Consider the following 14,480-nt stretch of genomic DNA (forward strand, 5'->3'; position numbering starts at 1 on the left):
CATCCGACTTTGGCTCAGGTCATGATCTTATGGTTTGTGAGTTCAAGCAACACATCAGGCTTTGCACTGACAGCTCAGAGCCTCAAGCCTGCTTCGAATTCTCTGTCTCCCTCTCTCTCTGCCCGTCCCCACTCATGCAGTCTCTCTCTCTCTCTCTCAAAAATAAGTAAATAGACATCTTAAAAAAAGGAAGACATTTTCTTATATAATCATCAATGCAATTATCCAGGAAAATTAACAATTGTTTATAGGCTATTGAAGTGAAACACCTCATACAGAATTTTATGCCATAAAAAACTTAGCACTATATTAGAATAGCAATATTCTGTAGCCTCACAACAATTTAATTTTTTTTTTAATTTTTAATGTTTATTTTTGAGAGAGAGACAGAGACAGGGTGCCAGCAGGAGAAGGACAGGGAGAGAGGGAGACACAGAATCCAAAGCAGGCTCCAGGCTCTGAGCAGTCAGCACAGAGCCCAATATGGGGTTCGAACTCACGAACTGCGAAACCATGACCTGAGCTGAAGTCGGACACTTAACCAACTGAACCACCCAGGTGCTCCTGTTAGCCTCATAACAACTTTAAAGTGAAATTTAGTATGTTGAGAAATGCAGGATGCTTATTTACCATTCAACTAAAGCTGAGCTCAAGATGCCTGAGATAATTAAAAAATACATAGTTTTAAGATTTCAGTTCTTTGTACATTATTTTAATAAAAAACACACTGCTGTTACAAATATACAGATATCAAATTGTAACATTAAAATACAGAGTGAAATACAGTGGCTTTATAAACTTTCTTCAATGAGACAGATTTTCTGTCACATTTAGACATTTATGATTAAGTCATAATAAACAAGGCAAGTACAGATTTTCCAACCTCATGATTAGTAAATTCCTCTGCAAGTGAATGAAGTCGTACAGTCATCAAAAGGAGAAAAGTTAGATGGCCCTGTCTGCATTGTATTACTGTGACAAAGAGGTACAGTAAGAGCTGTAAGAAACTGTAGTGAAATGTTAGAAGTATAGGCAAATAGCTTTCTCAGACTTCTACCAATAATTATGTCCTTGATAAATAAGCATCCTTAAATGTAAGATAGTTCAGTATGCCTACATCTATTTTTGTTCCGCAATGACAATTTGTTAATGTATTAATGCGATATATATTTTTGAACTGCAATCATGTGGAAATAATGAAAAACCCTAAAAAGAAACTACTAGTCCTAAGTCAAATAATATTTAAAAGTTGAAAGGCCTGTGGAGAACAGAAGTGTGAACAAGAAATACTGGCTCCATGCCAATTTTTATTTCTAACAGAAAGTCTTATATAAATAAGTCTTCTTTGTCTTACAAAACAAAACAAAAACACAAAAATCCTAAAAATAACACCACAAATCCAAATTAGCTGAACTTGGAGTAACAAAGTCAAAGCCAGTCTTCTCATCTGCATATCAATGTGATAAGTCAAAACTGCATTGAAAAAAAACAAAAACAAAAACAAAACCCAAATGCATCTGCTCCTGGCTCCTAATCAGAACAGAGGATTACTTTTAGCATTTAAATAAAGATACCTGTTACACTGCTCTTTTTTAGAGAAAGATGTACACCAGAAATCTAATAGAATGTGTTACGCGTGGTATTCCACAAAAGCTGTAAGGTAGCCAAGAGTTGATTACATTTAAGGACAGTAAAAGTTTGCACTCTTAATACCCACTGATCTCTTTGTGCCAATATTCAAAAAATATGCTTTTCATCACTAAAGACAAAATGATAAGGAAACACAATGATTACATTCTATGTCAGCATAGAGCTACTATATTTGTATAAAGGAATCACTAGTTAAAGAGTTATTTGTCTTTTTAAAGGAAGCCCTGTCTAGGCATTAGGCTGTAATCTAAATGTTGATAGTGCCGAATTTCAACTCGCAAGATAAACAAAAAGAGCTGTCAAGAGGTGTCAAGATTAATTCTCTTTGGCCGCAACGGATACCATTTTCTCTGGGGACAGTCTTTAGTTTGCCTTCTTTTCAGTACCACATCAGTGGCTTTCCTGGTAGAAGTCTCTGTTGGTGTGGTTTCTATTTGTGTAATAAAGCTCTCAGGTTTAACATCTGGTTGCTTGTAACAAGCGGAAAAGACTTCTTGGTGGACTCTCTGGAGCTGGATAATAGGCTGCATCTTTAAAACTTGGGAAAATCCATTTCCTTGTTCAATTAATGCAGGCAAGGACTTAAACAAACAACAGTAATACTTAACATTAATCTCAGTTTGAAACACAACCACATAGAAACAGATACAACATTCGAGATTTTAATTCTTTAGGTCAAGGCTTTTCTAAGACCTAATTATTTGGGTCATGGATATTTGCTTTTACCTTAAAATACCAATTTTAAATGCTGAGAGATTTTAACCAAAAACTAAAACTAAAAAGATATATTCTATTCCTACAATGTCTGGTAATAAAATAAAACAAAACTTTGGCAACAGGAAGTTAACAGAATTTCAGAGCCAAGGATTTGATGTCTGAGATTCCATATTTTAGGATAGTAAGTATTTTGGAAATCCCGATCATCAAGACCAGGCAGGGATCAGTACATTTTTCCTGTAAAGGGCCTCACATCCCTGTCACAATTACTCAACTCTGCCATCGTAATGTAAAGAAGCCACAGACAATAAGTAAATGGATAGGCAGAGCTGTGACATGAAGTTTTATTTACAAAAACAAGTGCAGGCTGGGTTCTTGCCTGGCTCACTAGTTTGCTAACTCCTGATAAAGAACATGCAATGGGAGAAGCATGAGCACCAGAAAATGATGGAATCAATACAAACCACAGAAGAATGTCATAGAAAATTATCAGAACAAGGAAGATTCAGGAGTTTTTTAAAAATAATTTTCATGTACTAGAAATCCAAATGTTTTCTTGTTTGCATAAAATAAATGTCGAGAAGATAAACAATTTTATTATAATACTAAGACTCCAAATTGAATACGCAGCATACATAATACAGTGATTAAGAGTATACTGGGGCTCCTGGGTGGCTGAGTTGGTTAAGCGTCTGACTCTTGATTTCAGCGCAGGTCATGATCTCACAGCTCGTGAGACTGAGCCCCACACAGGGCTCTGCACTGACAGCGAGGAGCCTTCTTGGGATTTTCTCTCTTCCTCTCTCTCCACCCCTCCCCACTGTGCACATGTGTGATCTCTCTCTCTCTCTCTCTCTGTCTCTGTCAAACTAAATAAATAGAACTTGAAAAAAAAAAAAAAAAAAAAAAGAAGTAAAGGCTCGGGAGCCAAATATCCAGGGTGTAAGTCCTGACTCATTTACTTGGGCAATCTAGAGCTTCTCTGAGCCGCAGTTTCTCAACTATAAAACACAGAAATTAGCAGTACCTATCTCATAGTGTTATTTTAAGGATTAAGATAATATATGTAAAGCAGTTAGATGGTGTCTGACCCATAAATGCTCACTACGTGTTAGGTGGTATTATTATCCAAAACTGTCTGATAGACCGCTAAATCTCAGAATTAAAAAATATAACCAATCTTCAAAGAAGTCAGATATATTGGCATATACTTCCTATTAAATGGTAGTTATTCTGAATGTTATTGTCACTTCATAAATTCATTAAAGATCTACTTAAAAGACTACTGAGAATTCCTGTTACAATAGACTAAAATACACATAGATGTTGAAAACGAACACCTAGCTACACATTTCATTCATTTTATAACTGTTAGCATGTAGCTTTTACCTTCATGGCTTCACTGATCTCTTTAGCTATTGTTTCTCCTCTGCATTTCAAATTTTCCACACGAGAGGCTGCAAAGAAACCACCAAACAGTATTTTAGGTTCTTTATCTAATACCAAGTCATAAAAGATACACAGATGCTATTTGGACAAAAATCCGTTAAGACTACCCACCTTAGCTCAATCTTTCTTAGCATACTTTGTAATCTATTATAACAAGTGTCCCATTAAATTTATCTAGATAAATAAAAAGACTATGGAAATGTTAGAACCGTAGAGTAAAACTAATAGGTATGATAGGCAACAAGAGTTCTATTAGGAGTAGTCCTAACACTATGTGCCCCTAATAGCCTAATGTTTGTTCTATATGTGATCTACCACTGTATTTAACATCTTCAAGCACTATCATCCCATTTTAAAGTACATATAGGCTAATATTTGATATTTATTACTCTGAATTTTATACACGTAAAACACATTTGAATTTGGAATAAACAATCACATTGTATTGAGGATACTAAATGGAATTTCTGGAAAAAAATCTGGAATAGATTGTCAATAATATTAATTTAAAATTTTTAATGTTTATTTATTTTTTTTAATTTTATTTATTTATTTTTTATTAATATCCAAGTTAGCATATAGTACAATAATGATTTCAGGAGTAGATTCCAGCGATTCATCCCCTATGAATAACACCAGTGCTTATACCAAAAAGTGTCTTCCTTAATGCTCCTTACTCATTTAGCCCATCTCCCCACCCACAACTCCTCCAGCAACCCTCAGTTTGTTCTCTGTATTTAAGAGACTCTTATGTTTTGTCCCTCTCCTTGTTTTTATATTATTTTTACTTCCCTTCCCTTATGTTCATCTGTTCTTTCCTAATTCCTTGGTGCTTTACTGATTCCTAATACATTTTATTTTCTTCCAATCTTTGTTATAAATGTTCATGGCTACTTCATAACAGAACCGCATATGCAATGATATAAAAGGACAAAAATCCTACTAAACTCCAAGCAAAACTGGATAAGAAAAATCCTTCCATTTTGAAATTATCTACAAATTAGTTTTTAGAACAGTAGTTCTCACTGGAAATTACTTCAGATCTAAGCAAATATATAACCATGTTAGGAGAGCTACAACCTTACTGGCTTCAAGAAAGTGGCAGATAAGCCAAGCAAGAAAAATTTCTTTCATAGCTGCTATTTTCTTTTCTGACTTTCCTTAGGTCAAAAATGTAGACCACATTTAGGAAAAAGAAAAAAAAAGGAAACGAATAGCAAAAGCACCTGGAAGAAAGAGGGTACTCAAAGAAAGGGAAAGGCAAAGGTAACAGGATGGCCTCAGAAAAAGGGTTCTTAACCCGCTTTGCTACCAGAGATTTCTTTGGCACTTGGATGAAGCCTACAGACCCTTTCTAAGAATAGTTCTAAATGTGTTAGTTTTTTTAAGTGAGGTACAATTTACATACAGCAAAATGTAGATCTCAAGTTTAACATTCAGTCACCTTTGACATATGCAAACCATACATGGGGCACTTCCTTCACCCTACAAAGTTCCCTTGTGCCCCTTTCCCAACCAACCTTCTCTACAAGAAGCAACCACTCATCTGATTTCTGTCATTATTCATCGCTTTTGCTTACTCTAGAATTTTAGAGTGTTTTACAATAAAATTTAAAATACAACTATTGAAGTGTTGTGATAGGTAATACATGTGCTTCTTTATTAATGATTTAAATAAGATCAAGTGGCAGGTCTAATAATTACCATCATACGAAAATAATGAGCATCAACAATATTGTGAGGTATCTGCAATAACTAAAATTGAAAATATCTGTGGCTTTTAGTAGCAAAAAGTTACAGGTACTGCTAATTCTACCACCATGATCTACATTCAACACTGAAGGAAATGCTAAATTTCAGTATGAGGTTAGTAAAAATAACAATGTATTTTTTTCTATCCAAATTAATAATCTCCCTGTATTCTAAGGACCCTTGCCTTAGAATAATATGCTAATTTCCAATCTTTTAAGATTTGGGGATATTTAGGGGATATATCCCCAAAGTACTTAGGCAATTATTAAATTTTCTTCTGAGCGTGGCGTATCAGTGATCCATCCCTTGGGACTCTTGTGGCAGTCTGGCTTCTAGCCAGGCTCTCACTTATTCTCTCCCCCTCAAACCTGCATACCTGTATGGGAGGTGCTGAGTCTTCCAACATTTATTATGTATTTTCCATGGACTAGGCCCAGCACTGGGTACTCAGAGTAAGGAAAAAGGGTCTCTGCCCCTCAAGGAACTTACCAGTTAGAAAAGAAAGACACACAGAAACACACAGAAACAAGCCAGTTTTTGAAAAGGTTAAACTTGTCCTGCACAGCCTCACATTTCCATGATTCTGCCACAAATTCCACCCTCTGCCTGAATGAGCATTCCCCTGCTACAGACTCCCACAGTCTCCTGAACAGTTCTAGTAGAATAACTGGAAAACTTCATTGCACTGATTTGTTTAGAATAGTTTCTCAACCCTTTGAGACTCAACTTCCCCCTTTAGAACATATTTCGTAAAGTCCCCTTTACTATTCTAAAAAAAAAAAAAGATAGTATTTCTGTACATATAAATAAAAATACAAAGGAAAAACAGATATAATGAAGTACTCAAATAATTGTACCTATTATCCTGAGTAAATTTGGATTTAAGAAAATTTATATTAGAAGTCATTCTACATAGAAAACAAAAGATCATACGCAGAAATAGAAAAATTAGTGTTTTGGGGTGCCTGGGTGGCTCAGTCGGTTGGGCGTCCGACTTCAGCTCAGGTCACGATCTCACGGTCCGTGAGTTCGAGCCCCGCGTCGGGCTCTGGGCTGATGGCTCAGAGCCTGGAGCCTGTTTCCGATTCTGTGTCTCCCTCTCTCTCTGCCCCTCCCCCGTTCATGCTCTGTCTCTCTCTGTCCCAAAAATAAATAAACGTTAAAAAAAATTTTTTTTTAAAAAGAAAAATTAGTGTTTTATAAGAAATAACAGTCTATATTACTTGAATATGACAAAAAAAAAAGAGGAAATAATGGAGTATGGATAACCTACCAAGACAAAGTATAGGCTGTTGAAATGGTGAAAATTAGGAAGTGCAGTATTACTACAAATGAGATGGCCTTATTGAAAGTGTCATGTCAAAATAATTCACCATATTATAACATGGTAAGGTATAAGGGAATTAAATCCTACTTAGAAATTCCACCATAATTCAGACTACATTCAGTATACACATTTACTTAAAAAGACTTCAGTGATCATACTGTCAAAAGGTGATGAGGAACACAGGATAGACTGGGCCAAAACAAGAATATAGAGCAGATACGTGGTTGCTCTTTATGGATACATTCTGAGTAAGAATAAACAGGAACAATCCAAAAATAGAATCGGAATTTTAAATAGATTTTTCATATTAAAATTTTTAATAGTCACATAATTTATCATTATACAAAAATATAGTTTTTAATATTTAGCGTGGCAATAATAGCAAGTATTTAAAAAATAATTGTTAATGTTTATTCTATTTTGAGAGAGAGAAAGACAAAGCGTGAGCGGGAGAGGGGCAGAGACAAAGGGAGACACAGAATCCAAAGCAGCCTTCAGACTCTGAGCTATCAGCAAAGAGCCCAATGTAGGGCTCAAACCCACGAACTATCAGGTCATGACCAGAGCTGAAGTCAGACGCTAAACTGATTGAGCAATCCAGGCGCCCGTATAATAGCAAGTATTTGAAAATCATTTCTATTAAAAAAATGAGGGGCACCTGGGTGACTCAGTCAGTTAAGCTTGTGACTTCAGTTCAGGTCATGGTCCCCGGTTCCTGGGTTCGGGCCCCGCATTGGGTTCTGTGCTGAAAGCTCAGAGCCTGGAGCCTGTTTCAGATTCTGTGTCTCCCTCTCTCTGCCCCTTCCTCATTGGTGCTCTCTCTCTCTCAAAATAAATATTTTAAAACCTCTAATTAAAAAAAAAATGAGATTTCTACTTTTGTATGTTTCCATTAATTTAGTAACATTTGGTTCTAGTCCTATTTAAAAGCAGTCTCAAGTCTTCTATTACATATTTTCCATCAGCTTTGTTGCTTTTGTAATAACTACATACTGTACCAGAAACTTTTTCAATTAAAAATTTTGGAAATGCTCCTAAGTAATTGTCTTTGGAAAAAAGGGAGTATGAAAGTTGTTAACTGATAAAACATGGCTTTGGCTGCAAAGATCTGTTTGTTTCTTTTTAGTTCTGTTTTCCTTTACTGCACATGTTAACAAACAGAGAACGAGTATCTGAAGAAATACGATGATGTAATGATGTAAGTCAGAATAGTGGTTACCTCTCATGGCTAGGGATTACTGACCAGAAAGGAAGATAAGAAAACTTTTTTGGGTACTGGAAGTATCACATAGTACAGACTGCCCACAAAGTCAGGAAGCAGAATAAGTATGTATTAGTTTCAGATAATATACTATCTTTTTCTTTAAACTCAAATTACCTTTTCAGGTAAAATACTTCTAAATTTAAGACAATGGGTCCAATTGTTAATACATGAAAACTACAATAAATAGACTATTTTCCTTGTTTTTAGACTTTTTGGCCACTTTCAATTGTGCTTATTGTATACATGAAAACATAATGGGCACCTTATTTGAAAATATAAGTAACATACTGTTTAAAAATAAGTTTGTCCTGGGGCACCTGGGTGTCTCAGCTGGTTGAACGTCCCACTTTTGATTTCAGCTCAGGTCACGATCAGCTCAGGTCATTGGATTGAGCCCCATGTTGGGCTCTGTGCTAAGCGTAAAGCCCACTTAAGATTCTCTCTCTCTCTCTCTCTCTCTCTCTCTCTATCTCTCTCTCTCTAAAAAAAAAAAAGTTTGTCCCATGTTTCCTAACTATACAGACACTCAGTATATCTAGATTGAGGAGGAAGCTGCATGTGTTTATGTGTGTGTATATAGATTCATCAAGCTGTGCACTGTATGTTATACCTCAACATACACACACACACACACACACACACAATAATGAACAGAGTATTTTTTAACATTTACTCTTGAAACTCATCTTACTTTTATTTATAGGATATGGTAATTAATATTATTCTTCATTGTTACTGCATGATTTACAAAATAATCTATTACCCAAGGGATTCCTAATTTTTGTATAGACATGTGCCTCTTTGAAAAAAACTGTCTATAAGCCTACACTGATGGACACAATAGCTGTTCTCCATCTGTAGCACAAGCAATGACAATGTAAAAGTCGCCAAGAGTAGTTTAAGTGTAAAATGGAGTTAGGTCAGAGACTTGGATAATTATAAACAGATTTTCACACATGAATTTCTGGTGGAATAATCTGAAGTTGTGCTGGACATATAAGACATTTAGTATTCCTGGCTCCTGAGTATAGAATGCCAGCTGTGCCCTCCCCATTACTCTGGTAACCAAAAACTTCCCCCACTTTTCAAAACTGCCTCTAGGGGGCAGTACTGCCACCAGTGAGAACCAGTGTTCTAACTTAATTTTTAGAACTTCCTTGGGAACATCATTCTCTTAACCTTGGACTCCCTAAGTGTTGAACACAATGCCTGACATGTAGAGCAGGTGCTCAGTACGTATGATGGAACAAGACTATGATAAGAGTGCGCTGTGGAGGCAAAAGAGGGGTGAGGTCAATCCAACAGGAAAACTGAAAGGAGAGTATAAGTTTCAGAGGTGCTCTAAGAGTTGCCTTAAAAAAGGATCTGGTGCTGGATGGCTGGGGTAAGTGGGAATAGGAGGTGGATGGTAGAGGATGTGCTACACCAAAACAAGGGAATAAATCAAGAAAGAAGAAAACACAGGAACCAGGAAACAGGATTCAAAACAGAAGTACAGGAAATTCCTAGGATGATGAGAAAGGGACAAATGGGACAAAAGTTTTGCAGCAGGCCTAGAGAGCAACCAGTCCTGCTTAGAATAGGAAGACAAAAGCCTCCCAGAGGAATATCTCCAAGAAAAAGGAAAAGGTTTAAAATGGATTTGATGGATAACCTAAAGTGTTTACCACATTGAGAGGAATTTTATAGTTCTACTGAAGTGTTTGGGAAAGAATTAGTGATAGACACAACAGCAAACAAAGCAAACAGAAAAATAAAGCCATTATCATTCTGAAGGAGGATGGGAAGCTGTTCAAGAAAGAAATATACTCATAGTAATGATTACCTGACTCATACTGAAGAACACTTATATAGTCATAACAATATAAATACTAAATATTACTGATTTCTTGACAAAAGTGAGAGATTAAAAGCGAAGCTGATGACTGTAGATTATTCTTTGAGAAACTTGGCTATGAAAAGGAAATAGGAGCACAGAGAAGAGAAACCCAATGGCATAGTAATTGTCTACTTAATCCCAACAGCCCATTCCTGTAGTAGTGTGGGGTGGCATCCATTAACAATCAATCTTGTGTATTACCATTAGTAACCCTGTGAGGCAAGCAGGTTTCATCAGCCTCCTTTTATAGATAAGAAAACAGAGCTGTGAGAACTGAGAAATGATCTAGAATAGAACTAGAACCCACATTTCCTAGAATTCAAAGCACATGCTCTTTTATGTTCTATATGTAACTTTCCAAAATAACCATTTTGTCTGGAATTATACTATACTCATAAGAATATAACAAATGGTCAAAAATTAGTTCTAACATATTAAAAATCTCTTGAAATAAAAATAAATTATGTCTGGTAAAAACTAAAAATAGAACAATTCTAGAGTTAACTCTGCTTTAACTATTAACATTATAGTACCTTCTTTTTTTTTTTTAAGTGAATTAAATTCCTTTCATTGAAAATTAAGGAACATCAATAATTTTAGGAAAAAAACCAAGCACACAAAGATTTTAAAAAGCACTATAAGAGGGGAGAAAACAAACACACAATTAAAAATGATCACTAACAGGGGCGCCTGGGTGGCGCAGTCGGTTAAGCGTCTGACTTCAGCCAGGTCACGATCTCGCGGTCCGTGAGTTCCAGCCCCGCGTCAGGCTCTGGGCTGATGGCTCGGAGCCTGGAGCCTGTTTCCGATTCTGTGTCTCCCTCTCTCTCTGCCCCTCCCCCGTTCATGCTCTGTCTCTCTCTGTCCCAAAAATAAAATAAAAAACGTTGAAAAAAAATTAAAAAAAAAATGATCACTAACATATGTGAATATGTTGCCTATAAACGCATCAAAATAGCATTTTCCAACATTAATATCTGCTTAGAAAATTTCAAAATATATAAAACTTTCACTCCCTCACTCAAGATTTTTAAATCAATTTTTCACTTGTCACTAGTAAAAGCATGTATGTACCCCTGTTACACAAACATCTGACTTAAGAATATATCACATGCAGAGAGCTGGCACCTGCCATGTAGGAGACTGGGGATGGGTTTCCTCTAGAAGCATTCCCAATGGCCTTCTCTCCATAGCTTTCATGGGAACATCTTTGTGACACCACTTCCCTCTCACTGCAAAGGTGTTTAGGGATCCAAACCGTTCCCCCCAAATCCTATTTAAACATCTGTAGTGGAACTAATGTACATCTGAAATGTGATTTTCCTAATATTTTTCAACATTAATGTGTAGTATTTCAGCTACATTGCAGGAAAAAAATGGTCTTTAAAGGGTAGCCTAGAAACTTACCCATTTATAAAAATACCACTTGCGAACTTTTTCAGGGGGGAAAATGTATTTCAAATTCCAAAGCTCAGATTAAATAAGAACTTCTGAAACATAACCATTTGAAAGCGGGTTACTACCTGTAAATATTCTGGCAGTGGCTTAAGCAAGCCGGCATTATTAGGGAAGAAGAGGAACTATCTCTAAGTCTTCTACTTGTAGGGTCAGCAAAAGAACTGCAAGTATCAAGTCTACTATAGAGAAACTTAAAATAGCTCCTTGTCATCACTATATGTTTAGTGAAGGACAGGGGGAAGAAGGCAGTCTTTTCAATTAACATCAAAGAACTTAAAAAAAAAAAAGACAATATAGAAGCAATTATTAGTTTTACTAATAGGATCACAAAAGGTTATAACTGACAAACGAAAACTCATAGGTAGACAACTAATCAGAGGATTGCTGCAAGGATATTAAAAAAAAAAGTTTGCTCTTAAAAATGTGGAAGTTAGGCACCCTTGAGGACATTGCCTTCCCTAGTCACTTGCCTTCTAAAACATAGGGAAATGAAAAAGTGGAAATGAAAGATTGGGTAATCAACCTAGTTTTGCTTTCAGGTCACTGCACTGACTAAACCGGGAAACATGAACATCTAAAAGCCTGCACAAATTCAGACATCCAGCAAAAAAGCATTAACTGAGGTCTTCCTTTCTATTTTCAATGCATTTTATGTGCACAAATGAGCAAGCATGCATACCAAGGGATAGCCCTTTCTAAAGGGATAACCAAAGGCATGAATGAGAACCATGAATTGAAAAGTAGCACCCCTGCTGAAAACGAAACAAAAAACTAGCAGTGATTTATGACGTTCTAGAAGATAACACTTTGCTACAACTTGAACATAACTGTTGAACACACCTTCTGGGTAGCAGACACATATTCCTCTGTATCCACTCCCACCTGCTCCTCACCAGCATCTTTAGTACTGAAGAGATGTCTCTCTCTTAAGGTAGCATATATTTTCACACTCCTAGCCTGTGTTTGCTGGCCTGGGCCAAGTCTCTAACATTCTCCTGTAATGTTCTTCCTCTCTATTCCCCCCACTCTAGCCATAGTGGTCTTTATTCCATAAATACTCAAGATCAGTCTTGACTTAGGAACCTTGTTCTAGCTCTTCCCTGATTGAAAAGCTCTTCCTCTTGATTGTCATAAGACAAATTCCTTCTTGTTACTTCCTCAGAAAGTGTTTCTCAACGTAAACACATCACCCTCTCACTGATTACTTGTTTACTTTTATATTTATTTATACTTTTCTTCTCCCACTTGAACATAAGCTCCATAGGGCAGGGACCTTGCTTGTGTTGTTCACCACTATCTCCTCCACAGTGAAAACAGTTCTGGCATATGGTAGGCCTTCAATAAATACATTGAATACATGGATGAATAACAGTCACTTAGTATTTATTGGGCATGGTGCTATACACTGGCCACGTAGAATGCAAACACAAAGTAAAAAAGCTCATGGAACTTTCACTTTTGTGAGACCATAAACAAGAAAATTCACAAATGTAAACAAGTGCTATTAAGGAAATAAACAAGTATTATGATGGAGTACTGGGAAAAGGCTATTGTCATTAGGGTGGTTAGGAAAGATCTCTCTGAGGAGGTACCGTTTAAAAGAGTAAGAAAAAAAAAGAAGATGCCACCTTTAGAAGCACCAAGAAAAAGCATGTGTGAAAGTGAGGCACTTTCAAAGAACTGAAAGGTGGACCATAGGTCTACAGCAAAAAGGAAAGTGGGGGCCAGATCACATAAGGGAATGTTAAGAAGTTTGAAATGTATTTTGTATATGTACATATATGTATACATATTTGATTTTTAAAAATTTGTTTGTATTTTATTTTATTTTTGAGAGAGAGACAGAGTGTGAGCAAGGGAGGGCAGAGTGATGGAGAAAGAATCTGAAGTAGGCTCCAGGTTCCAAGCTGTCCAGCCCGACGTGAGGCTTGAACCCATATGAACTTAAGATCATGACCTGAGCCAAAGTTGGACGCTTACCCAATTGAGCCACCCAGGCACCCCCATATATTTTTTTAATTGGAAGATTTTAGAATTTTCAGCAGAGGAATGAAAGCTCTGTGTTTTTAAAAGTAGACTTCTGGTCAAGTTGTTCTTGGAAATTCACAAAACTCCCCAGCTTTGTCCAAAATATCATGGGATAAATACAGAAAATTAAAAAGACATATCCCAAAGCATATACAAAATAAACATTTCTATGAACCAAAAAAAGTAGAAGAGAAAAAGCTGTAAGTCAGGCCAAAGTTGCAGACCCACCAGTAGGCAGACAGTAGGTAGGCAGTAGGTAACTAGGAATTTGCTTCCTGTAACATAAAAGGGGCCCAAAGTGCTCCAGAGGAGCAGGAAATGGGAAGAGTCAACTTTGCAGTATGAAACCACAGGTTGAGATACTGAGTTTTCCTACCCTGAAAAAGACCTGCCATTAACCACAGTCAGGAGCTGAGGCATACATTAGAAGTGATGGGAGGCAGACAATATTTCAAAGCCTGGGCCTGGACCAAGCTGCCTGCTGACTTAGTGACTAGACTCAGTGTCTCCTAAAGTATACTGGAACAGGGGCCCCATGCTGCCATTGCAAGATTGGCTCTTGCCTGAGACTGTTCAGGAGCAGATGAAAGGCAACCACACAACTACCAGACAGGAAGGGGGGTGGGGGGGGCGGGAAGCAGTGACAATATGAAAATAAGCACATAAATAATCTTAATGAGTGTTTGCAAATCAAAATTCCAAAATACATGAAAAAATCACAACCATGAATGACAGCCAATATAACTAATTTGAAGGTGAGAAATTTACTGCAGAGGGCATAAAAATAGAGCAATCTGAAAACAATTTTAAAAGTTTAGGATCCTCTCATAGCTAAAGGAAATCATAATAGACATGACAGCAGAAAAATAAATTATCAAATAAAAATGAGAATACAAAAATAGAAGAAATGATAAAGAAGCAAAGTTCAAAGATTAGGTTAAAGATTTTCTAGAAGA

The 14,480-nt window shown here is 36.5% G+C and overlaps 1 protein-coding gene across 1 annotated transcript in view; it reads right to left on the reverse strand.

Moving 5' to 3' along the window:
* Positions 1 to 522: 522 nt before the first annotated feature.
* Positions 523 to 14,480, reverse strand: part of NSL1 (NSL1 component of MIS12 kinetochore complex) — a 36,049-nt gene continuing 22,091 nt past the window's right edge. The window contains exons 5-6 of the mRNA XM_047076820.1: positions 3,757 to 3,824; positions 523 to 2,231 (exon numbers count right to left, since the gene is read on the reverse strand). Coding sequence (XP_046932776.1) covers positions 1,950 to 2,231; positions 3,757 to 3,824 — 350 coding nt within the window. The 3' untranslated portion in view covers positions 523 to 1,949. The remainder of the gene's footprint in view (positions 2,232 to 3,756; positions 3,825 to 14,480) is intronic.

The sequence above is a fragment of the Lynx rufus genome, unplaced genomic scaffold, assembly GCF_022079265.1.
Source record: "Lynx rufus isolate CCGP_SWC_20201006 ecotype Redwood Valley unplaced genomic scaffold, mLynRuf1.p SCAF_15, whole genome shotgun sequence".
Classification (NCBI taxonomy): Eukaryota; Metazoa; Chordata; class Mammalia; order Carnivora; family Felidae; genus Lynx; species Lynx rufus.